The 26,044-nt window shown below is 43.1% G+C and overlaps 1 protein-coding gene across 1 annotated transcript in view; it reads left to right on the top strand.

The window, feature by feature from the left end:
• The window catches only part of SHANK2 (SH3 and multiple ankyrin repeat domains 2), a 621,534-nt gene that overhangs the window by 115,075 nt on the left and 480,415 nt on the right, over window positions 1-26,044 (top strand). The window contains exons 10-11 of the mRNA XM_067557524.1: window positions 3,950-4,066; window positions 14,776-14,853. Coding sequence (XP_067413625.1) covers window positions 3,950-4,066; window positions 14,776-14,853 — 195 coding nt within the window. The remainder of the gene's footprint in view (window positions 1-3,949; window positions 4,067-14,775; window positions 14,854-26,044) is intronic.

Below are 26,044 nucleotides of genomic sequence, written 5' to 3'. Positions count from 1 at the left end.
TGAGAGACTTAGGTTCAATTCCCCTCTCTGCCTGATGGGGAGAAAGGATTTGCAGAGGGGTCTCCCACCTCTCAGGTGAGCACTCTAACCACTGGATTTTGGGATATTCTAATGTGGGGCTCTCATAGTCTCTGCTGCTGAAACTGTTTCACTTTGACTCACAATGGCTGTTTTAGCATTTATCCAGAGAGAGAGTGAGAACGAATGAATGAATGATTCTATAGCCTTGTGGTTAGGAGGTGGGTGACTGAGGTTACAGTCCTCTTGCTCCAATGACTAATTAATTATATATAGAAAGTGGAACAGCTTCAACAGGAGAACTTGAGGCAGACCTGCATCAGAATATCTGATTGCCCTGTGGTTGGGGCATGCTACTGAGGGTGGGAGACCCTTGGTCAAATCTTTTCTCCCCGTCAGGTAGAGGGGGGAACTGAACCTGGGGCTCCCACATCCTGGCTCTATTCACTGGTCTAAAAGTTATAAGAGAGGTGGCATTTCCTTCTCGTTTGTGTGGGGTTAAGAAGGTAACTAATTTATTCTTGCAAGAAACAGAGTAGACACCTAAGCTACCCACCTCCAAGGAAGGGGTTCCCAGCTGTGGATCGCAAGCCGAGGGAGACATCTCCTGAAGCCCAGACTTAGGCACCTAACTCCATGAGAAGGGTGGGGTTTAGCACATCTCTGTCATCAGCATCTCCCAGTGGCTAGTTAATGCTGCTCCCTGCCTAGCATGCTGGCTTTTGTGGATCATATTCTTAGGTGCCTCTCTCTCCCCATGCATTGTACAGGGATCCTAGTCACCTAATTCAGGCTTTGTGGCTCCCATTGTAGTTCAAATGATTTCCTAAGTGTCTAAACATTAGGTGTTACAATGTTGAACTCAATCTTTTTGTAGATCCAGGTCCTAGTTTTCACATATCCCCACTGAGGTTGTGACATAAGCTGGGTAGCCTTTTAAGGGGAGACAGGCTAAGCCTTGCTTGTGATATAGCAATTAGTCCCCATTTGATCCTGATCTAGTGCCTTAATTATCCTTAGAGACTCCAGCTGTGAAAGAGTCAGGGAAGACTACATAGAGAGGGGAGAGAACTCAGCAAGAAGGAGACCCAGAAGAGAGGAGGTAGAGTTCCCTCTCTCTCTGGGAAGAGCCTGCTGAACGCAAGTTGAAAAGGACCCCAGGGATGGCGTTAGTCCCTGTTGTGGCCCCTGGAAAGGGGGAAAGTCTGAGGGAGGCAACCCAGTAGACAAGGAGCTGGGAGGACCAAGGGAGAAGCCTGAGAGGTCTGGAAACCAAAGGAGAGGCTGTTTTTAACCAGAGGCTACTGGGGAAATAGTACAAGGAGTTTGGAGGTAGCAAGTGGCTCAGGGAAACAGCAGCACATCTAAAGGAACAGACCTAGCTGCTAAACACACAGTCTCTGGGTTAGCAGCCAGAGCAGAGGGCGAGTCTAGGTTTCCCTCACCAACCCCAATGAAGGGGTATAACCCTCCTCCCAGCACAAGGACTGTTGAGCTGAGGTGGGGAGGGGCTGAGGACTGAGTTCAGAGGACGGGTTGAGGAGTAGCCCTAGGGGGGTGATAGGATCTCTTTGTTGGGACATTTAGACTTTTAGCTGCCTTAGAAGAGGTCTGGATTAGACACGATTTAGTTGGAAGGATACATTGTGGACAGAAACAGGCAATCACAAGGCCAAAACAGCATATCAATAGGAGGTGCTAGAGGCAGACTCCTGCCCACCATTATGTGCGATCAGTGGGAGCTACAGATGTTAGTGGAAAGGCTTACAGTAGGGAAGCATTATTAGCCTCATTTTATGGATTAGCAGACAGACATTGAGGGCTAAATACAGCTCCAGCAAAAGCAGTCATATCTCCTGTTGGCTTAAATGTCCCCTTATATCAGGGCTGATTTTAGCCCAGAGATAGACTTGCCAAGGTCATGTCGTGAATCAGTAGAAAAATTGGGATTAGAATCCTGGGATTCCAATATCTTAGTCCTTGGCAAACCTGCACCCAATAGCTGGCTGACTATTGGAGAGGCACCTGAATTCTGGAACTCAGTTTCTATCTTTATATCATAATCTAGACTGTACTTGTGAACATTTTGTAGTGATAGATTTGGGGATCCGATATGGCTGTTCCATTTGCTCCTGGTTGTGTAATATCTTGCTGATGCCTTTTAGAATAAAACTTTACTGGTCTATTCTCATTTTAACTGTTTTTTTTCCTACATGGGCAAAAAATTCATAATGAATAAACTATTTAACAAATACTGTTTTTTCCCCCTTTTCTGCTTGTGAATGGTCTGTGACCAGAGACAGGACTGATGGTCCAGTAGTTAGGGCACTGGCCTGGAACTTGGAAAACCTGGGTTCACTCCCTGCTCTGCCATAAGTTAACTAAATGTTGTTGGTCAGGACAGTTAGCCTCAGTTCTCCATCTGTATAATGGAGGATAATAGCACTTCCCTTCCTCACAGGGGTGTTGTGAGGATCAATACCTTAAAAATTCTGAGGCATTCATGTACTATGGTAGTAGGATCCAGATAAAAAGCAAAGAATGATAGACAGAAATACTGTGATATTTCCTCAGATTTGTTCATTAATGAAAATTATTCACCAGATAACTTCTGTGAATAATTCATGGTCTCATTTAATGAACAATTTAGTATTTGAAATTTGAGCTCTGTGCCTGGCCACATAATTTACAGGTTTTCCCTTTTTGGATCAAAGTCAGACCCTTTGTATGCAGCACTTCTATGGTTATTATTGCATCTAAATAATCTCTTACTGAGTTATGTTTTGGAATGATTTTGACTCTTCTGCATGTGATACAAGAGTGTTCTTTAGAAATATATAGCTGTTGTGCTCACAGATCAGAGGAAGGTATTCAGAAGGAAACAATTCTGTGAAAAATCATTGAGTTGAAATACTTTGGCTAATCTAATTTCCCAACATATCTTCACTCTTTAAAAGCAGTGTTCAGAAATCAAATCATCTTCAGTGCCATCTAGTGTCACCTTTTGAAAAAATGCCTGATTTTCTTCTCTAATGCTTATAAACAGAAAATAAATGTTTTTCAGTCAAATACGCAGCATATTAATTTACAGGCATAGTTTTTGGAGGTGAATGAATATCTTGTCTTGGTTCTGTTGCATACTGTTCCCACTGCATTAATAGGAGTAACAAGCTCACATTAGTAGGTGAAAAGTTCCAAATTATGTATTTTATTGGTATCTTATGCTGTTATCCTCCAAATTCTTAAGCACACATTTAACTTTATGCACATAAGGGCTCCCATTGATTTCCATTTGAGGGTGCAAAATTGAACACATGTATATGTTTTTTGCAAGATCTGGACTTTATGCCCCAATAGGGCCAATATTGCAGTGAGTGGGAGTTTTTTCCATTGGCTTCCATGCGAGGTGGCTCAGACCCTTAGCTTGTTCAGTTTCATACTTACTATATCAAATATTGTTTTCATTTCAAATCTAACTTCCATTTTAAAGTATGTTTTTAGGGCCAACCGAGCCACCTAGCGCCAGCTGATATACAGAGCATCCAAGTATGGATCCTGAACCCTTCCAATGGTAAACTTAGGAACACTGCAGAGACAGCACTCTCAGCTCTTGGAAGAGAAGGAAATGTCACTTGCTAATGACTGGCTTCATCCGATATAGAAGCACTTTCTTTGTGCCAAAGGTGTACTAAAGGCTGCTGTACTGAAAGGAGGGTTATTACAAGCTGGACGTTGGGAGGGAGAAATAAAGGAGGGGAAAGAATGGGAGTGATGTCTCTTGGTGTTCCTAATGGGATTCTAGAATCACCCAGAATAAATGAGAATTAGGCCATAAGGATGTAGAATATTCTTGTATGAAGAAATGTGTAATTGGGAAGTTTACCTGATACAGTAAGACTATATAGTAATCAAAATGTCTGTGTCTTTATAGGCTTGCCGATATGGACATGTCCAGCATTTAGAACACTTACTTTTTTATGGAGCAGATATGGGCGCACAGAATGCTTCAGGAAATACAGCATTGCATATTTGTGCCCTTTATAATCAGGTTAGTTATCCTTCTTCTATAGCTTGTATTTCTGTACCTTTTTTTTTTTTTTTTTTTTTGGAGAGTTTTCTTTTATCCTTTCACTGAAATGTACTAAGTAGAGCAGAATGGGAACTGAAATTTCCTTCCTGTGGAAAATCTTGCATTTATGAAAAAAATTTAATTCCAAATTGGAATGAAAAGTCAGAAATGTGCAGTTTACCATGGGAAATAAATTTTAGAAAAATTTGAGGCCAACTGGGCAGCCAGGGAGCTACAGAGAGTTTCTCACTGTTTATTGGAAACCCTTAAATACTGAAGAAAAATTGTCTCCATTGAGTATGCAAAGTGGGCCTAATTCGCCACTGTTGTACTTTATGTATTCGTTTACAACTGAGTAAAGTGGGTCTGAAACATGACCACTCTGATTTGATAGCATTTTGCACTAACTTTGCATGGGTGTGAATGAACTTAAACAGGTAAGAACCAGCCTGGATCTTTATTTGCTAATAATTGATGAGAAATACGTACACCTAAAGTAATATTGGAGATCAGTGATAACTATTGAAAACTATTACAGAAAAATTTGAATTCCTCTTTGAGAGTGAATTTTTGTTAACCTACTGGGTCATATTCTGACTTTGCCAGCACTTGTGTAAAGGCCAGATTCTGCACACATACTAACATAAGGTCTTCTAGGATCTATCCCTAAATCCCATTGAAGTCAATGAAATTACTCTAATCTATGCTGAAATAAATCAGATAGGAATGTGTCCCAGGGGTTATATCTGGAACATAATGTTGGCAGTTTTTCTGGGTAGGTTTAACTATTCCTGATTAGGTTACTTATCTCCAGTAATAAGGCCCTAGTTCAGCGAGGCATTTACGCAAGTGTCTAAATTTAAACATGTGAGTAGTCCCACTGACTTCCATGGCACTACACGCACTGACTACAAGGGGACTATTCAGATGCTTGAATTTAAGCATGTGTTTTAGGCTCTGATTCAGCGAGGCATTTAATGAATAATGGGAAGATAACAAAAGCATTAGCATCCTAATATGGGGCCAAACTTTGCCTTCACTTACATCTGGCAAAGAGGATTGCATGAGTTGTAAGTGATGGCAGAATTTGACCCTGAGCAGATAAACTAAATAAAAGTGTGCAAGGAAAACAGAGCTGTAGCTCTTAAAATATACCTCTATATATCTGCAGTTGTTTTGAACAAACCTTCTTTTAATAATTATGGGCCAGATTGCATTGAGTGATTATACAAGAGAGTAAAGGGGTTTAACATGCCGTCCATTGCTCTGAGTTGGCTGTGCAAGGCCTACTCTGATTTTGAGTCCAGATATTAGGCAGAGAGAAGAGGTTGAGTGTCTGATTCTCTTGCCTTTCATGCAAGTGCGTAGGGAGAAATGGGGAGTTAGCAGAGCCCTCCATGCACCAGCAAGCAGAACTAACAGGACGTGGGGATAAGTTTGATGTTTCTGGTAATGGGAATGATGCAGCCTACTCTGCCAGGATCTCTAGAAGGGTTACAAGTTAGAGGGATGTCTGAGCTGCAATTCTTTCCAGAGCTGCTCCTGGAGCATCACACTTTTTCATGACTAAGAGTAAACTCTCAATCTAGTCCTCTATTGGGAGTGAAGTTTGGCTGCCTTACGTCTGTGTTGCAGTCATACCAATGAGCTGCTACTGGTAGATATGTTTCCTTCCTTACAGCCTGTTGTTTTGTATATTTGGATGTATAAATTCAAAAGCAAAATCTGCTTGCTTGACTCAAGTGGGTAATTTTGTGAAGTCAATGGGACTACTCCTAAGTATAAGACAAACAGGGCTTTGTGCTTTTATTTTCACACTTGGTCATTTTATAACATTCCAGCACTACGTATATTAAAACCATGTTAGGACACTGCGTGGAATGCTAAATTGCATTAGGAAAACACAAGTCATGAGGCATGATTGTAACTAGTAAAACATCTGTTAAGGCATCTGCTTCTTAATTAATTACCATCTCAATTGAAAAAGCCTTGTCAAAGCAGATTTCTTCACTTCCTTTAGGATGTCTAAAATATCTTTGACTTTCTGAAAAGAGATGATTTTTGGAATAATTTAACATTTTCAAAGATTTGCTTGGCTTAATGTACATGTGTCAATTGATATTAATTATTAGGAATCCAGTTTTGCAAACCCTTACAGCTGAGTGTAGTGCTTCTTGTTGGCTGCGGTACTCCGGTAACATGGCAATGAGCATAGCACTAGATTGAGTGCTTACGACTGCGTCTGGACCCACTGTTGTCAGTAGGACCCTGGTCAATAAAGGGGTGTCAGGATCAGCACAAGGCCTGTGTGATGGGGTATACAAACCCCACACTGGCTGGAAGGGGCTAAAGGACAGTACTGGGCCCAGGTAGCCCCAACCCTCCAGCCCTGCAGAGGCTGCTCCAGCTGGAGAAGGTTTTGAAAAGGGAGCAACTCAACTCAGAAGGGAGAGGAGGACAAAGACCCTACCCTGAAGCCTCCTGACAAGGATGCTAGAGAAGCCTCCCTGAGGGAGTAAGACTATATGCTGAGCCGGGCTGACAATTTTGGTTATGTTTTCTTTTTTTTTTCTCCCTCCTTATGTGGGACTGAAAGCGGGGAAAGAAAGGCAGTGGTAGGAAGTGACCCAGGGAGGATAACTCAGAGGGCACCTTGGCAGCCAGACACTGTTGACTCCACCTAGGGCCCTGGGTTGGATCCTGATGGAGTGAATGGTCCTGGGCTCCCCTACCACTGCCCCTATGACAGGAGGAACTCAAACCACCTCTCCACAACTTCTGATTAAAAGAGGACCAGGACTATAAGATGCACCCACAGGGAGGGGTTACTACAAATAAGTTACACTCTTAGGTGTGCTAACCATTAGGCTACCTAGTCCACCAAAGACTCTGTTACAGCCTATGAACAATTTAAGTTCTAGTTAAATTCCACGTAGTCTGAATGAGACTTAACTGGTGCAAAAGCTTTGTGGACAACTGTAATGTTGGCAGACCAGGTGCTGGCTCATGCCATGGTCGCCAGGTCTCAATTGAACATTGACAAATATAGACCTGGAATCAGTCTGGCTTGCCTGCGTGTTAGTATTGTTGAAATAGATATTAGAATTATAACAATGTGTTTAGACTTTATTGAATATTGTGAGTTGCTGCATGCATTAATTTCACTTACATCATCTGTATTGTAAGCCTCTGTGACAGTGTAAATCACCAGAGAGGAGAGACACATTAACTAGTGTAAAGTACTGGTCTCCAACAGAGGGTCTTAGGCCCTGGCCAGCAAGGAAGGCCCATTGACACCAGATGGACTATTGTGGAATATTAAAGAGGACAAAAGACTTTGTTGCTCTGCTCTTCTCCCCATGAAGATGGGTCATGCAAGTGGATTCTTCCCATCAGCTGAGTTTGCAGCTCAGAGCGCATGAGAGAAAGGAAACAAACCCCCCTTAACAAGAAGGAACTGTATCTCTGTGCTGCATGGACTCTCAGGGACAAGGTTTCTAGGCATAAGCAAGAGATCCCCAACTACTTAGCATGGGTTAGCCCTAAAGGTCATATAGAGCTTGCTTATTATAGAAGCTTCTATTACCTTTTGAAACGTAATAGTGTAACTCATTTGTGTAAATATGTTTACGTGCTTTTACCTTGTAAACAACTTGTTTCCTTTTGCAGTTTAATACATTTTTAGATAATTTATTATAGCATTGTCACCAAGCATTGTCTTTGGTGTGAGATCTAAGGTGCAATTGACCTGGGATAAGTGACTAGTTCTTTGGGACTTGGAGAAACCTGTATACTGCTGTGATTCTTGGTATAAGAGACATCTGTGAAGAAGGTAGGCTAATCTGAGTGGTGAGACAGATCTGAATACCCCAGGCGAGTAGTCTGTGACTCCATGTTAAGGATGTTATAGTGCCTGAGTTTACGCTTAATAATTAGTTGGTGAAATCTAAGTATAGAACTCACAACCAATTTGGGCTTTGTGCCTTGCTTACTAACAGTGTGCCCTGAGGTTGATACTCATGCTCTTGAGTTGTCACTGCAGGACAGCCTGACACTGGCATAGTCGGTAGGATTCATGTACCACAGGTCAGTTAAGTTTATAGAACATTACCCCAGCACTGTTAAAAGTTTAAACTTGATATAGAGAGTTTTAAGCTTTAAAGAATAGACAGTGATTGAACCACCGTCAGATGATGTTTTTATGAGAAAAGAACTTGAACAGTTATGTTCGGAGAGGGGACTATCCTATAAAAAGTCTCAGTTCAGGAGCTGAGAGCTTTGCTTATAAGTTTTGACCAGGTGCCAGGGGAATAAGAGTAAGTCAAACCCAAGGACCTGCCTGCCCCAGATGCCACACAAGAGACCACCATAGGGGAATTGACCTGACTGCAGCACCTGAGAGCCCAGGGAAGAATGCAAGCACCAGAAACTGATGGTGGAACTGCAGATCATGGAGATCAAAACTGCTGAGGTAGCTGAAGAGACAGCCCACCAGAAGAAAGATGATGGAGACTCAAGCAATGCAGCTCAAAATACTGGAGCAGCAAAAGGAGCTTCTCCATCCAGTGAGTACACTCCCTGACCCTTTCAACACAAAGGAGTGGGAGAAAATCTGCCCAATTTATAAAGGAACTGGCTGTATAGAAGAATATCTGTCTGCCTTTGAGAAACTGTGTGCGATGCACAATATTCCAGCGGATAAATAGATGCCCGTACTCTTAACCAGATTAACTGGGAATGCAAGGCAAGATTTTTAGTGATATGGAGGAGGGTCATGCTAAGATGTACAAGAAATTGAAAACAAAGTATTGAAAAGTTTTAAGATTACCTTGGAAAGCTGTTAATTATAGAATCAAGTATAGAAACTTCAGAATCTTTGCCAATGTCACTCATATTGAATATGTATACAAAATGTGCAATGTTATGAGAAAATGGATAGTAGATGTAGGGGGCTGAAGGTGATTATGAAAAACAGTTTGAGCTGATGGCCCAAGAACAGCTATTATGGGTAGTTGTGGCTGAGGTAAAGACAGACATCTGTGACAAAAAGCTTCTCACAGTTTTAGAGGCTGTAGGAATTGCTGATTAATGTGTTGAATCAAGGGTCAAAAGGGGGGGGGGGGCACAAATCCCCATGTCACCCAGGTTAAGAGGTGATTGGATATAAGCCTAACCTCCAACTTTGATTAAAAAACCCCAAGGAACCCCAACTTTAAAACCCCCTACCAAAGAGGAAGACAAATCCTATTGGGCTCCTGGCCACATAAAGCCAAATTGCCCAAAGCTTAAGGTAACCCCACAATCCACATCACCACCTGCTACACTGAATGCCATTACCATTGCTCCAGAGGCAGTAATAGAGCAGGAGGAAACATTAGTAAACTATGTCAGGACTGGGCCTTGGGAGGGTAGTGAAGAATTTATTAAAAATGCTACGGTAAACAGCATAGATTATAAGGGCTGGAGGGATACTGCATCCCAAGTCAGTTTGGTCAAGGAAAGTTTAGTAAAGGAGGAAGACAGACTTCTTGGTAAAAGTTTAAATATCCTAGCTTTGGCCAAATTCCCTGTAATTGTACCTTTGGCCAAGGTCTATCTCAAGTTTGAGGATTTTGAGGGAGATGTTGTAGGCATTAGGAATTTACTTCCTGCTGAAATTTTAATATGTAATGATATTGTAGCCATGTCTAAGCAGGTTAATATCATAGCTCACAGCCAGAAAGAGTATGGCTTTGCCTCACCTGATTTGTCTGTGGACAGCAGGGAAGGCTATGCGGCTGGGGTGGGAGAAGGGGGAGGAAGTAAATTTGTCAGCTGAAAGTAACCATTGTCCCCAGAGGAAGAGTTTGGAGATTCCATTGCATTGGCAAAGTCTGTTCTTAAGTGAGAGTCAAAAGGCTGATCCTTCCCTGGACAAGGAGAGGAATGTGGCTCAGAATAATGTGCCAGCTGGGGAAGGAAAGGGTAGATTTTTTTTTCTAGATGGATGTTTGTTGCACCAGGAGGCTCCCATAGGGAAAAAGGGTGCCTTGTGAAGTATGCAAGCAGATACTTGTGCCTGATAAGTACAGGACAGAGTTGCTTCAGGTAGCTCATGGATGTCCCTTTACTGGACACTTAAGAGTAGAGAGAACCTGTGATTGGCTCAAACAGAATTTCTTTTGGCCTCACATGTTTGAGACATTAAAAATTACTGTAAGAGTTGCATTTTATATCAGAAATGTAAGAGGTTAAAGGGACCCTGCAAGGCACCTTTGCAGCCATTGCCTATTATTAAGGACGTTTTTGCCAGAGTGTCTGTAGATATTGAGGGGCCCTTACCCAGACCTTCCAGAAATGGAAAGAAATGTATACTGGTTGTGGGGGATTCTGCCACCAGGTACCCTGAAGTCACAGCTCTAGCTAATATTGAAACTGTGACTACTGCCCTAATCACCATTTTTTAGCAGAATAGGTTTTCCCAAGGAAATATTGTCAGACTGTGGTGTAAATTTCATGTCTGTGTTTTCAAAAAGTTATGGGAGTTGTTTGTAGTGAGACATATAAAGGCTACCCCCTATCATCCAGAAACTAACAGCCTGGTAGAAAGATTCAATGGGACATTGAAATCTATGCTGAGGATATATGTTATCTGGCAAGAGAATGATTGAGATATGTTGACAGAAATGTTGGCCCTTTTGAAATCCCACAAGCAGGTATTTTCCAAACTGCTAAGTTTAACTAACAAAATGGTGCATTCCATTAAAACTAAAGGCCATGTCCTGTCCCTATCGGAGCATACCGTGCTAAAGGAAGATTGCAAAGACAGATTCAGGATGAGGTGGAAAACATGCTAGCTCTGGGACTGATTTACTAAATTGAAAAGCCCCTGGGCTTCTCCTATTGTAATGATACCCAAGAGGGATAAAACCATGAGTGGATTTTAGAAGGGTAAATGCTATAACCTAGCTTGATTCTTACCCCACATCCCAGACAGAGAACCTATTGGATCTATTGGGGGGTGCAAAATAAATACTCTGGATTGACTTGAAGTTGTTGGCAAATTCCCTTAGATGCTGATGCTCAGGAAAAGTCACCTTTCATAGTGTAATCTGGCCTATATGAGTTTGTTATGCCTTTTGGGTTAATTAATTAAAGCAGGGGCTACCTTTCAGAGGCTTGTGAATGAGATACTTCAGGATTGCCAGGGCCTGTGTGATGACTTGGCTATTTTTAGTAACTCCTGTCAAGATCACCTGACCATGTGGGAGTTGTATTGCAGAGCCTTAGAGAAGCCAACCTCACTGTCAAGATGGGGGCTGCAGAGGTACCTTATTTAGGACACAAGGTAAACAGAGGGTTTGTTCGCCCTGACCCTTTAAAAATAGAAGCCATTCAAAATTGGCCTTCCCTTGAACCAAGAAACAGGTCCAATCCTTTATTTGTCTGGCTAATTATTACCAGAGATTTATACAAGGGTTTAGTGACATTATGGGCTTCATAACAAACCTTACAAAAGAGGGAGAGCTGGACCAGGTGATAGGGACTGAGGCCTGTGAGAGGCTTCAAGGGCATAAAAGAGACTTTGTCTAAAGAGCCACATTTAGACAGTCTCCAACAGCCAGCAAGGAAGGCCCATCGACAGCAGATGGACTATTGTGGAACATTAAAGAAGAAAAAAGACTTGGTTGCTCTGCCATTCCCCCCATCCTCCATGAAGATAAGTCATGCAAGTGGATTTCTCCCATTAACTGAGTTTGTAGCTCAGAGAGCACATGGAGGAGAGGGAATAAAACCCCCTAACAAGAAGGAACTGTATCTCTGTGCTGCATGAACTCTCAGGGATAAGATTTCTAGGCGTAAGAAGGGAGTCCCCAGCTGCTTAGCCGGGGTTAGCCCTGAAGGACACATAGAGCTTGCTTAATATAGAAGCTTCACCTTTTGAAATTTAAGGTTGTAACATATGTATGTTTACCTGCTTTTACCTTGTAAATAACTTGTTTCCTTTTCCTATTTAATAAATCTTTAAATACTTGTTTACAAGTGTTGTCTTTAGCATGAGACCTAATGTGCAATTGACCTTAGGTAAGAGACTGTTCATTTGGGACTGGGAATAACCTGAATACTGCTGTGATTCTTGTTGTAAGAGACCATCTATCACAAACGTAGGCTCACCTGAGTGGTGAGACAAATCTGAATACCTAAGGGGACTGTCTGTGGCTCCATGTTAAGGATGTTATTGTGCCTGAGTTTACACTAAATAATTGGACTCACAACCAATTTGGAGTCTGTGCCCTGTTTCCTAATGGTCTGTCCTGAGGTTGGTACTCATGCTCATGAGTCACTGCAGGACAGTTTGACAGATCCCTTACTTAAGCTCAGTAATGAGACTTAGGTCAGAGGCCCCAGGACACTTAAACACAGGGTTAACTGTAAGCATGTGCTTAAATCCATCTCTGCTCAGCAAAGCACATAAGCATGTGCGTAAATCTCATTGACATCAATGCACATGCTTAGGGGCTTTGATGAATAGGAAGTTTGAAATATGAGCCATAATCTGCATCCTATCTTTGAGACTTGGTTATATCTCTGTTCTTTACCTGTCTGTTCCCTGCCTCCTTATGATATTTCAGGTGTTTCTGATATCATCATCAGTAGTAAAAACACACCACTGAGTAGTGCTGATTTTCTTCAGTAGCCATTTTTATTACAGTATCAATGCTATATATGTCTGAAATTTGTTGTATGATAAAAGGATAGTGTGAGGCAGAAAGTGGGATACTCCTGTGGGGTGGAAAAGTCTTCCTTCTAGGGGTGTGCTGTCCTCCTGATCTCAGTGGAAAGGTCCCTTATATGAGAGACATACAGAACAACTATTATATTGAAACTTCACATACCATAGTTCGCATACTTTTACCTCACATTGGTAGGAAGAATCTTAACATTTAAGGGTTCCAAAGTATGTGAAGTAGGCTTTTTTGTTTGAACTGATAAAATGAACTGGTTGAAAAATGCAAATAGTTTTGCATGAGAATTGTTCCATGAATATTTTTTTAAAAACTAAAATCTGAAAACATTATGAGTTTTCATTTCTTCATAGATTTCCAAGGCCAGAAGGGACCATTATGATCATCTAGTCTGACCTCCTGTATAACAGAGGCCATAGAACTTCCCCAGAATAATTCCTAGAGAATATGTTTTAGAAAAATATCCAATCTGGATTTATAAATTCTTCCTTTGGTTAATTACCCTGACCATTAACATTTGCATCTTATATCCAGTGTGAATTTGTCTAGCTGCAACTTCCAGCAGCTGGATCTTGTTATAAGATCTGCTAGATTGAAGAGCTGATTATTAAATATTTGTTCCCCATGTAAGTACTTATATAGACTAATCAAATCACCTTTTAACATTCTCTTTATTAGCTAAATAGATTCAGCTCTTTGGGTCTATTGCTATAAGAAATGTTTTCTAATCCTTCTGCACCCCTTTCCTTTTTATCCCTCTTTTCACTGGAAAGGGAAAGAAATAGGGAAAACAGGAAAGAAATCTGTTTCTAAAAAAAAAATTTCACAGAATGTTATGGTTGAAATCTTTCATTTTAGGGAAAAATACGACTTTCTGTCAAAATGTTCTTTATGGAAAACTTTTGATTAGCAATATTGATAAGGCACTGGGAATATAATTATAGTGTGGTGTTGCAGAAAACACAACAGTTGTATTTACATTTGTAAATCATGTCCAAAATTTTAAAAGGGATGAAGTAACTATTATAGAATCCCAATGTATTTAATATTCCGAATTGTGGATTGGTTTAGTGCAGGTCCTGACATAAACATTAAAGACAACATGTGTGAATAGAATACTGTATATGGACAAGAAAAAGTCAAGTGTGCTGAAAAATGTCAGATCATTGGAAACATTTCTATGAGGTTATAATCAGTCATATTTAATAATTAGCTATAATCAGTAATATTTTATAACAGTACAGACTATATTCAACTAAAAATGATACTGATAGGACTGCAACTTCATGCTCTGTACCAGAATCTGATCTCATGTAACTCCATGATCATGTCTCTCATATTGGGGGAGGAGGTAGGAGTATATTAGTTTTGTGTTGTGGTATTATCACAAACTGAGGTAATAATCTGGCCCACTTTGTTTAGTGGATATTTACATTAATTATTTAGGGCCAGGTTATGGTACCCTTGATCATATTAAGCAGTAATTTATTCCTTGAACAGTCCCCATTGGCTTCAATGAGGTGGAAGGTATCAACATGAGCAAAGACTTTTAATGTATAAAGTTTTATTTGAAAACGCTATTGCTGTAAAATCTGATTTGTTTAATGACTTGATGGAATTTTTGTAAATTGTTTTTCTGAATTGTTAACAAGGTATTTAAATCTCAGTAAGTACTGCAGTGCTTTAGTTGTTACTTACACTTGCATGCTGTTTCCAGTACATGAGAAATTGAACTGCACCCATCACTGTAGTATCTAAAAGTTTTTAAACTGTACTGAAAATGAAAATTATTTTAATCAGCGAAATTCTCTGATAGGAAAAGAGTTTCATATTTGCTTGCTCTGTTGATGTATTGTTTTATGTTCAAAAACATATGCCACACAACCACCAAATCTTATAATTTACAGCCTGTTTTTTAGTGATTAAAGATTATAATTAACAAGTTCCTTCTCCAATTTGCAGGACAGCTGTGCCAGGGTTCTGTTGTTCCGAGGCGCCAATAAGGAGTTAAAGAACTATAACAGCCAATCGCCATTTCAGGTAAAAAAAAAAAAAAAAAAAGACTGTCTTTAAGGATTAAATTTGCTCATATGCAGAGGACCTGCAAAAGGCCTGTGCGTTCTTAAATCCTATTTTGACTTATATGATGCAGTGGGCTTGTGCTGGCCTTCTGCATGGAATGCCAGTGAGGATTTCATTCTAAGATGGAGATAGATGAGTAACCCAATTATTGCTTCAGTAAAGTTTGAGACTATGATATTTTAAGTGCAGCTGGGTCTGGGCAAAAAAACCCACTCTGATTCAAACACTCTTAAGCTTAGGACATTCAGATTCAGATGCAAACTTTGTGGCTTGGGACCATCACTTTAATATGTCCTAAGTACTTTTAAAATATATCAACCACCATTTTCATAATGGAACAGATACAGTACAGTTGATTAAACTTTTCCCACACTGCTTTACAAGGGAGCCTCAGTCCAGTTCAGGAGTGAATCATCGTAAGGGGGGCAGAAAAATTTAGTCCTCCTTAGCTCTCTTGTATTAATTGAGATGGAATATATGTGCCCAAAGAGTTAAAGGTGTAAACGTAACCCAGTCACTGCCCAACATCAGACAGTTTTAAATAAGGGGCTCAGGGTTTAGTATACAGAGACCTCAGCCTGCTTAGTATGATGGCAAACACGTTATTAAAAATCTTTAACCCTTTAATGAAGAGATGGGGAAAAAAAGGAAAAACAGTTAAAGCATTTGAAATGTAAAGTATTAAATAAGGCTTTTATTTTAACATCATCTCTTGGCTCCTTTCTCTTTAACTGGGGAGAGTCTTTAGAAGGAACCCCCCCATGTTTGACAGTGTATTAGTTGGTAATAACTTGTCCTTTTTGAGGAAAAGAGAAAAAATTGGTTAAGATGGGCTAGAGCTGTAGCTGCTGTTAAAGTCCAATCCTATTTCCTAGAAGACGATAAGACAAACATACACAAAAAGAGGAGAGAAAAAATAGCAAAGAGAAAAAGATCCAACTTCTGTCTCTGATGTTAATTTTCACTTGCAGCCTCACTGCTGGAGACGCATAGGCACTGTACACGGTCTTATCGGTCACCCTGTGACCTGGCAAAACTGTACAAGCATTGGATGGTTTGGGGCATTGAATATAGCTGCCTTTTTCTGGTCACAGGCTTACAGCAGTGTTTCAAAATATATAGTCTTATTAGACGGACGGTAAAAGGAGATGGATAGAAAAGAGAAAAAAATAAGGCGGGGAAGGAAAAGAACACACAAGGTGTATATGTGGGGGATGACCAAGTTTCACATCCCAGGTGACATCTGGGATTTAGCTGGAGCCGCTGGAGGTAGTGATATCTTCTAGCCCCCTCTCTTTGGCCTGGTCTTGTCAGGACATCTTTCAGGATAAGAATAAAAAAGGTCCGAGGTCCCAGGAGACATGGGGGTGGCAGCCATGAGGATGAAGCTCTCTTCTACTCCATCTCTTGTCTTTCGGTCAGCTAGCATCATGGGATCTGGATTTCCCCCCATTATTTTGTTCACCAATTAGGCCTAATTTCTGACACACCAATTTTGGTTCATTGATTTCTGGTCTCACACTGTTCTTGTTTACCAGGTACGATCTTAACACAGTCCTTGAATGATATCAGGAGGCCGTTTTTGTTTGGACTAATTCAGTCTCTCTTTTCTGCACCTTTTCCCCTCTAGATTTATTGTTATAGGTTATTGTGACATTTTATGAACTTTTATTCACCTCTCACAGTTGAGTTCACAATTAGGGTCAATTTGTAGCCCTAATATTACAGTGGCTCCTCTAGAGAGACTGCCAATAAGGGTAGCAGTTGTACAAACTAATGATTACAGAACTCAAAACAGTTGATGTATTGGTGGTGTTAATGCATTGTTTAGTGATTATCTGAGGTATAATATGTAAGACATGGCAAGAGTGATGGTCAGCTGAGACAAGCTGTGCTGGTTTCTACTGACACAGAGACAAGCTTTTTTTTTTTTTTTTTTTTTTTTAAATCTGATAGAATTGCTGCTTATAAACCACAGGGATCTTGGTTTGAGTTTTGGATGCTGAACCATGAAGGATGTGCAGAAATAGCAAGTCCCAGTCACTGTGTGGGGAGGTGATGCTGCTAATTTGCTCAATCACCTCTATCCATCAGGTCCTCCATGACTGTATTATCTAGTGTTCTAGTGCCAAGTGGCAGACAATTTAAAACACTTCTATTTACAATGTGTTGGGTCCACAAACTATTGATATGTGACAGGGTCATATGTCTCTTTAAGAGCTGGTTTGGATTTTTTGTTTTTGTTTTCCCCTTGGAAAGTCAGTCACTGTGTGGCATACCTAAAAACGGGGAGGATTATTAATCCCCAGAAATTTGTGTTAGAAAGCTCTGAAGCCAGAAATCAGGGATACTAGGAATGAGGAACTAAAACCTGAAGTATCAATGGTAAAAGCAGAGGCTGCCATCTACCACCAAGAAGAAAGTGAAAACTTTCTTGGGATTAGCCAAGATTTACCAGAAGTTTATTCCACAGTTCTTCTTTTGAGTGATAGCTCATGTCCATTCCATTATAGGTGAGTGCACGCCACCGTGCACGATTCCTGGAACTTTTTTCCCCTTAGCAGACCCCGTAGGGCTGGCTCTGGTGCCACCTGGAATCCCGCACTGCGGTATATGAGGCACTGCTGGCCCTACCTCCCCTGAGTTCCTTCTTTCCGCCTATGATAGTTGCTGGAACTAGCCTTGCTCTCTGCAAGTGCCATACCCATTGTTTGAACTCTTTGTTATTCAGAGTACTTTAGTTAGTTTTAAGTAGTTGTTAAGTAGTGTTAAGTGTAGTTTGATAGGAAGTCCCTGAGGGACTTAGGGCGGCCGGGCCATGCCCCGGTCACATGGATTTAAACCGTGTGCCTCCTGTGGGAAGGCTTTCCTGCTCAGCGACCCCCCCACGATCGGTGCCTTAAGTGCCTGGGGGAAGAGCACAGGAAGGATAAATGTAAGATCTGCAGGGCTTTTAAGCCGCGGACCCAGAAGGATCGAGCTATCCGGTTAAAAGCCCTGCTCATGGAGGCAGCGCTCCGCCCGGCGTCTGAGCTGTCCCACTCCATGGCACCGAGCGTCACCTTGGTGCAGAGTGCACCGCCGGCACTGGGATCGACTTGGCACTGAGCAACATCCCCGGTGCCGAAGAAGAAGAGGCAGTGCGTGGAGCGCAGACACTCCCCTGCGCTGTCGGTACTGGCAGGGTTGAGTGCGGAGCTGCACTGGCCAGGGCCCGTCAAGTCTTCTCCGGTGCCTGCATCTCCGAGCAGGGAGCCTCCCCCGACTCGTGGGAGTGGGAGAGTGCCCCTGCCGACACTGTCGACACTGGAGGCATTTCAGGCGGCAAGAGCCTTGTTGGCCTTGCCCACGCCACCTCCGCCACCCCCACCCCCGCCAAGGGAGAAGGGGCCGTTGTCCTGCGGCAAGCCCGCGTTGGGTCCCCCCGAAGGGCGATGGAGATCCCCAGAACAGGGAGGAAGATCTCCTGCCGGACGGCCACCAGGGGTAAAGCGAGGACGCTCCCCCAGCAGTCGCTCTAGGTCGGCGTCATTGAGCCGATCTGCTTCGACTTGGGATGTGGATTCCCCCTCTCAGCGCTGACATCAGTCCCTGGCACCGGAGGCAGCGCAGGCCAAGAGGTTGCACCGTTTGAGGTCTGCCAGGTGATGCTCAGACAGCTCCGGCTCCGCATCCAGGGCACTGAGCTTGCCCGCACCGAGGCGATTCAGAACCATGTCACTGTCGGAGGATTCGGCACTGAGGGGCCACCCCGCACCGAGGTGGTGTGGAACCCGGTCGCCGGAGTCAGGCTCTGCACTGCAGAATTCGGAGCGGTGCCAGTCTCGGTCACCGAAGGGTAGGCAGCACCATAAGTTCTCGGTGCCGAAACGGCGCTCCGGGACCTCGAGCTCCTCCGAGCACACCTATACTCGCCGGCACCGTTCGCGGCGACGGAAGTGGTCCTTGTCATCCTCTAGCTTGGAGGCATCGGGAGAATGGTCTTTGGCACCGGGCGGTCTAGTTGCTCAGGGTCCTACGGGGGGGATTGTTGTTGGGACAGCCGAGGCCCCCACAAGGCGCCGCAGCCGGCGGTGCAGTCAGCCCCAGCTTGGCCCCAGGGTCAGTGGCCACAACAATGGCCTTATTGGGCCCCATGGGGCATCCAGATGGGACAGAGGCCACAATCCATCCTGTCAGCAGGGCTTCGCTCCATGCCTCCAGCTCAGGAGAAGGCCCATACATACCAGTCCTCGGACGAGGAGTTGGACCCCATCGAGGGACCCTCTACGAGTGCATCCCTTCATCAGGTGAAGGAACACCTGCAGGACACGCCTCGGCAGTCCTCTTCATCCTCACTGGACAAGGCAGTCTCCCGGGACCATATGGCACCACTGGAGGATTTCAGGGCGCACCAGGTGCTCCTCAACAGGGTGGCCTCTAACTTGGGGCTGGAGGTGAAGGAGTTAGAGGAGACTGATGTTACCCTCTTCAGTGTGCTGGCGATGGCTGCCCCAGCAAGGGTGGCCTTACCAGTCCACGACAGAATCCTCAAAATTGTAAAGGCCCTGTGGCAAACCCCTTCCTCGGTTGCCCCTACATCAAAGGTGGCTGAGAAAAAGTATTATGTCCTGGCCGAAGGGTTTGAGTATTTGTTCACTCACCCGGCCCCGGGAACCCTGGTGGTAGACGCAGCCAACCAGCCAACCAGTGGAACAGGCAAGGACAGCCAGGTTCCACTCCCAGGGACAAAGACAGCAAGAAGCTGGCTTTGTTTGGGAGAAAAATTTATTCAACGGCAACCTTGCAGTTCAGGATTGCCAACCATCAGGCCCTCCTGGGTAGATACAACTTTAATTTGTGGGACTCCCTCAGGCGGTTTGCTGAGGCCCGCAGACCTTACCACCATCCTGGATGAAGGAATCACGGTGGCTAGGGCAGCGCTCCAGACAGCCAGTGACGCTGCTGACTCGGCAAGTGGGTTCATAGCCTCCACCATGGCCATGAGAAGGTGCTAGTGGCTGCAATCCTCGGGCCTGTCCCAGGAAGTGCAGCAATCAATTCAGGACCTTCCCTTTGATGGTTCGGCCCTATTCTCCTTTCAGACCGACGCAAAGCTGCACAGTCTGAAGGACTCTAGAGCCACACTTCGCTCATGGGCCTGTACATGGGCTTCTGGGCGGCAGGCATGGCCCCAGGTGCAGCAGCAGTGAAGGCCTCCAGCTAGGCCGTTTCAACCCTATAGAAATAGGGACAGGAATAGGGGGTTCAGAAGTAGGAATCAACCCCCCAGCTCGTCCTCAGCTCCCCAACAGAAGTCCCCCAGGGGGTCGGACAACAGTTAAATAGTTTAGCCCTGCCCTTTGGCCTACCCGCTGGTGGCGGACTCCCCGGGCAATGATGAAAGGTGTTCCGTTCAAGGAACTGGTCCAGTTGGTCACCCTAAATTCTGACGCTTCCGCTATAGGATGGGGAGCCCGCATCAGCGCCGACTCAGGCAGTCAGGCTCTGGTCAATGGAGGAGAAGCTCCTGCACAGCAACGTGAAGGAACTGAGGGCCATTCACCTAGCGTATGAGGTGTCCCTCCGATTCCCGACAGCCAGAGTGGGGCAGGTGCTGATGGACAACCTCGTGCCTTTAGGAAAGGTAGCCTTCCTGGTGGCCATTACCTCAGCTAGGAGGGTCTCCGATCTTAGGGCTTTGACCTTGGAGCCCTCTTATACAGTATTCTATAAGGATAAGGTGCAGTTGAGGCTGCACCCAGCCTTCCTGCCCAAGGTGGTTTCCCAATTTCATTGTAACCGAAATAAATTTCTCCCCGTGTTTTTCCAAACCGCACGGTTCGGAGGAGGAGAGGAGATGGCATCTCCTCGCGGGTTACATCATATATCAAGTTCTGCGACCAGCAGGCAAGGGTGTCCCTTCCGGGAACCATCACAGTGCACAACCGGAGCTCAAGCGCCATCGCCCAGCAGGCGACAGAGGACATGGGATTTGGCAGATCCATGCTGACGGCAGCTCACCGGTAATTCCTACTCACCTCCAAGGTATTGCTTGTTAGTCACCTATAATGGAATGGATATGAGCAAGCACTCAAAGAAGAAAACAAGGTTACTTACCAGTAACTGATGTTCTTCGAGATGTGTTGTTCATGTCCATTACACATCCCACCCCCAGTCCCCGCTACTGGAGTTGGCAGAAAGAAAGGACTGGGGGTGTAGGGCTGTCAGTGCCTCATATACCACGGCATGCGTGCGGGACTCCAGGGGGCACCAGAGCTGGCCCTACGGGGTCTGCTAAGGGGAAAAAGGTTCTGGGAACCATGCATGGTGGTGTGTACTCACCTGTAATGAAATGGACATGAGCAACACATCTCGAAGAACATCAGTTACTGGTAAGTAACCTTGTTTTTTCTCATATTGCAGCACCCCTGATGGTCTTAATTAAGAAATCCAAAAGGAAAAAAAGTAGTCTGGCCAAGGGAATGTCAGGGACCTTAGGTACCCTGAAGAAGGCCCTTTTTTCAGAACCTGTGTTAATTAGTCGGGACTGAATAAACCATTCATAATGCAACTGATGTGTCAGAGAAAGGATTGAGAGCTGTCCTATACCAAGAGAAGGGAATAGAAGAGCATTCAATTCTATAAGTAAAAAGTTGTATCTTAGAGAAAGCAATGGTACAGTATGATTGAAAAATGTCTTATTGTCAAGTGGGTACTGGAAGCAATGAGGTAGTATTTCCCAAAATGAGCCCCTTTTCAGGAAAATGAAAGCAGTTGCACCACCACCCCCTTTCAATTCTACTGGTAGGTATTAAAGGCTTCCTCATTTTAATTCATACATCTCTTACATTATGCTGTGAAGCCACTTCAGATAACACTGGAATAGAACTCATAATATAACACTTCCTGTCCTTTCTTATATGTTTTGAATGGTGGAGTAGTTAAGTAATGTTGATGTTTAAATGTATCATAATTGGCATCTGAGTTAGCTCCCATTGACATGAATGGAGCTGATTGTACCTCTGAGCTAATGTTAAAGGCTCGCTGAAAACTCAGGCCAGATGCTTCCTTCATTGCTTCACACTTGCTTCACACTGAAGGTTTTCCAAATCACCCTATAAGCTTGAGATTAACTTTTTAAAAAAAATATGAAAGCTGAGATGCTGGAGAGCAGCTAAGAACTCTGACTGCAACACTGGCTGGTTCATTTGCTCACCCTTGGGAACTTGCCCCATGCTTTTGGAAATAGTCTATTAAAATATTATCTCTTAGATACCAGGTTCACACTTATAGTAGATCACCACCTGGTATGACATGGTATAATGCAATGTGAGACAAACGCACAGGTTACTATGTGCTGTTGAGCACTATAAATCAATGGTTTCAAGTAAGACAGGGTGAGAGGCCAACATAACGATTCAGACCACCTATCCAGAGATGGATTTGGAAAACTGATGGAAGTAACAAAATTGGAAACATAAATTCTCTCTTAAGGGGAGGGGTATGCACCAGTGTGGTCTGTCTCTGTAAGCAATGTTAGATTTTTTTATTGCCTTATTTCCTTTGAGAATCAGTTTTCTTTCTTGTTCTGAAATGTCTTGTGGTATGAATGAATATGATCTAAATGAGGTGTGAAAGGTGGGACATCCTTTATTTGTTTTTTCTTCTTTTTTATTAATCGCTGTAGCAGTCTCTCTTTTTCTGTGTCCTTATCAGAAAACTAGGAAAAGGACAAATAGGCAAATGTATACATCTGTGTAAAATCTACTGTTAGTGGTTGTCAGGCTCCTAATGACTGGAAGGGTCAGATTAGCCAAGCCCTGCTGGAAGCACAGGCACAGCAGGTTAGCAAGAGTGAGCCAGAAACCTCAGGAGAAGTGGGCTAGCTGGGGAAGTGCTGCTCCATAGCTGGCTAGTGAGCCAGACCCCATTATTGTGGGGCCACAATCCCTTTGTATGTTATGCAGTCATTTATATTATTTACATGGATCACATTTTGTTGTTGTTGGTCCCTTTTGCTAAGGTGGGGAGGACTAATGCATTCAATTCCTTTGACTCTATCTGGATTGGAGCATTTTATTCTTTATAAAGCTGGTTGTTCTGTATGGGTATGTCTGCACTGCAATTAAAAATGTGTGTCTGATCCATGTCAGCTGACTTAGGCACGTGGGACTCGGACTAAGGGGCTGTTTAATTGTGGTGTAGATGTTCAAGCTCATCCCTCTCCCCTGTGAGTGGGAGAGGGTTCCAGATCTTGGGCGCTAGCGCGAACCCAAACATCTACACCGTAATTAAACGTCTCCTTAGCCTGAGCCCTGCGAACCCAAATCTGTTGACATTTGATGCAAGAACAAATGGATATAAGCTCGCCATCAACAAGTTTAGGCTCGAAATTAGATGACAGTTTCTAACCATGAGAGGAGTGAAGTTCTGGAACAGCCTTCCAAGGGGAGCAGTAGGGGCAAAAATCCTAACCGGCTTCAAGACTGAGCTTAATAAGTTTATGGGGAGGATGGTATGATAGGACTGCCTACATGGCATGTGGCCCATCGGCGATTGCCAGAGATGGGACATTAGATGGGGAGGGCTCTAAGTTACTAGAGAGAATTCTTTCCCAGATATCTACCTGGTGGGTCTTGCCCATTTGCTCAAGATCTAACTGATCATTATATTTGGGGTCAGGAAGAAATTTCCCTCCAGGTCAGATTGACAGAGACCCTGGAGGTTTTTCGCTTTCCTCTGCAGCATGGGGCACGGGTCACTTCAAGATTTAAATTAGTGTAAATGGTGGATTCTCTGTAACTTGAAGTCTTTAATCATGATTTGAGGACTTCAGTAACTCAACCAGAGGTAAAGGATCTGTTACAGGAGGGGGGTGGGTGAGGTTCTGTGGCCTGCAATGGGTGGGAGGTCAGACTAGATGATCACAATGGTCTCCTCTGACCTTGGAGTCTATGAGACGTGAGATAGCTGTGGGCGCTTAATTGCATTGTGGCCATATCCTAAAGGAATACAAGGTCATGGTAGTATGTCCAATGTAGATATTCATATATTTCACTGGGTAGTGTATCATTTTTAGTTGTAGAGAATGTTAAATTGGGGAAGCTCTAGTTGCTGTGACTGCAGCAGAAGAAACTGTAATGGCAGCAGTGCAAGAAAGAAGCATTAGAATTAATTCACTGCCATCTGTCTTTATTTTGTTGACCCAGTAGATCAGAAACAACAAATGGAACTGTTACAAAATTATGCAAAATCCCCTTGAGTTAATAGGATTTTGCATACTAACAATGTTTACTCATGTAATCAGCAGTATTGAACACTGAAACCTCTTGTATGTCCATAATGATGAGTGCTGTAGCTGTTGCACATGCTCATTAGCTATTTTCAATCATATCTCAGTTATAGCTTATTTCTATTTTCCTAAAAAAAAATCTTTCTTGTGGGGGAATAGTTAACGTCAAAATGTCCAGTATGAAAATTGACCTTTTCTTTGAAGAATCTAAAAACTTCCTGAATTTTGGTGGTGGTTTTAAAGGTTGTCTAAACTTCATTTATTTATTTTTAAATAAAAATTGGGAAACAAAAGTTGTATTTTGGGTGCCAACTTCTGTGTCAGATAGGAGTGAAATTACGTCATGACACTCTTATCTGGGATAAGGCTTTAGCTTCACATTAAAATAAAAAACAGGAAACAAAAGAAACATTCCTCAGTTTTGGAGGACCCAATCCTGCAAACTCTTACTTCTGGAAGTAATCTTCACTCATAGAGGCTGCCTCAATAATATGAGTAAGAATTTGCAGGACTACACCCTTATTTGCTTTTCTGCTATCTAACATAATCGCTGTTTTAGGATTAAATTCTCCATCACTGGTTGTAGATAAGAAGAAATAGAATCATCTCCTTTCTGTCTGATTTTTGGAGAGAAGAGGAAGTTGGGGTGGTCTTTCGGCTCCAGTGGCGGAATGGAAGAGGGGATAATTGCTGTTGTCTACAACTGTGACTAGAATCAGGAGGGACAAGGGGGATTATGGGACTGTAGGAAGGCCTAATAAGCAGCTACAGTACTGCTCCCTGTAAGAACCTGTGGACCAAATCTGTGAATATTGTGGCATTCTTCTTTCTGTTATAAAATTAATCTGTTACTTCCACCAGTTTTATGCAAGCGCTTTTAGAGAATCCACAGTATCCTGCCAGGATCAACCATCTATCACACACCTGATTTTTCCTACACCTTTTGTGCTGTTAGATTAATTTCTAAAATAATCTCTTTCCCATACTACAATATTAATTTACTACCTCAGAAGTATCAATGTTTTGCAATGTTTATAAGCTACTAAAGCTCTGTGGAGCAATTGGAAGTTGACAAATGTGCATAGGGATAATAACCTTATGCAAATATTACATATGTTTTCCTATGGATTATGTTACATAAACAAATCCAATACAGTATTAGATGGAAAAGCACCCATGAATAAGAACATGTAGAACTTTATAACTTGCCTGTATGCATAAAATCCCATCTATTTAAATATGTGTATGAACTATCTTGGGGTTCATTCTAGGTCCAACACAAAGAGCAGAGCTGTCTTTGAGGGTGCAGGATGAATCAACGGGAATACTTGATTTGCTTGTACTGAACCAACTGCAGCAGAAATAGGAGTGTCAGTGGTGGCTGGTAACACTGTCTGTTATTAACATTGCTGGACTCTTCCCATTATCAGACCCTATTTTCAATTGCTTATAACATTGCCAAAATTTAACTTTGTACGGATTTTTTTTGCATGCCAGATTTCTGCCTTGTGATTAATTTTTTTGGAAAACATCAGCCAAAATGGCTGAGTCATTTCAGAGACGTGGAGCTAGGGAAAAATATGTTTTGCCTATGTTAAAAAAGCCCTAGTGCCCCCATGCACTGGAGCAGGGACTTGAAGTTTGGTAGGGGGTGGCCTTGGTGTCAGGTATGTGCCTTTTCCCCCTCATTGTGAAAATTCTCATAATTTGGAGAAGTGATGTAGGCCTTGGGGGGGGGGGAGAAGCATTTTGTGCATACTCAGTAGGGATGTTTTTTATTTTAGCTTCTAAAATCGCAGAAAATTCCATCCTTACTGAGCATGCTCAAGCCTCTCAACACCTAGTGCTGATCAGACTGTGCACGCGGCATCCCCA

The sequence above is a fragment of the Emydura macquarii genome, unplaced genomic scaffold, assembly GCF_026122565.2.
Source record: "Emydura macquarii macquarii isolate MOO-44397 ecotype Brisbane River unplaced genomic scaffold, CSIRO-AGI_Emac_v2 contig_1876, whole genome shotgun sequence".
Taxonomy (NCBI): Eukaryota; Metazoa; Chordata; order Testudines; family Chelidae; genus Emydura; species Emydura macquarii.
This window is presented reverse-complemented; position numbering and strand designations above follow the sequence as displayed.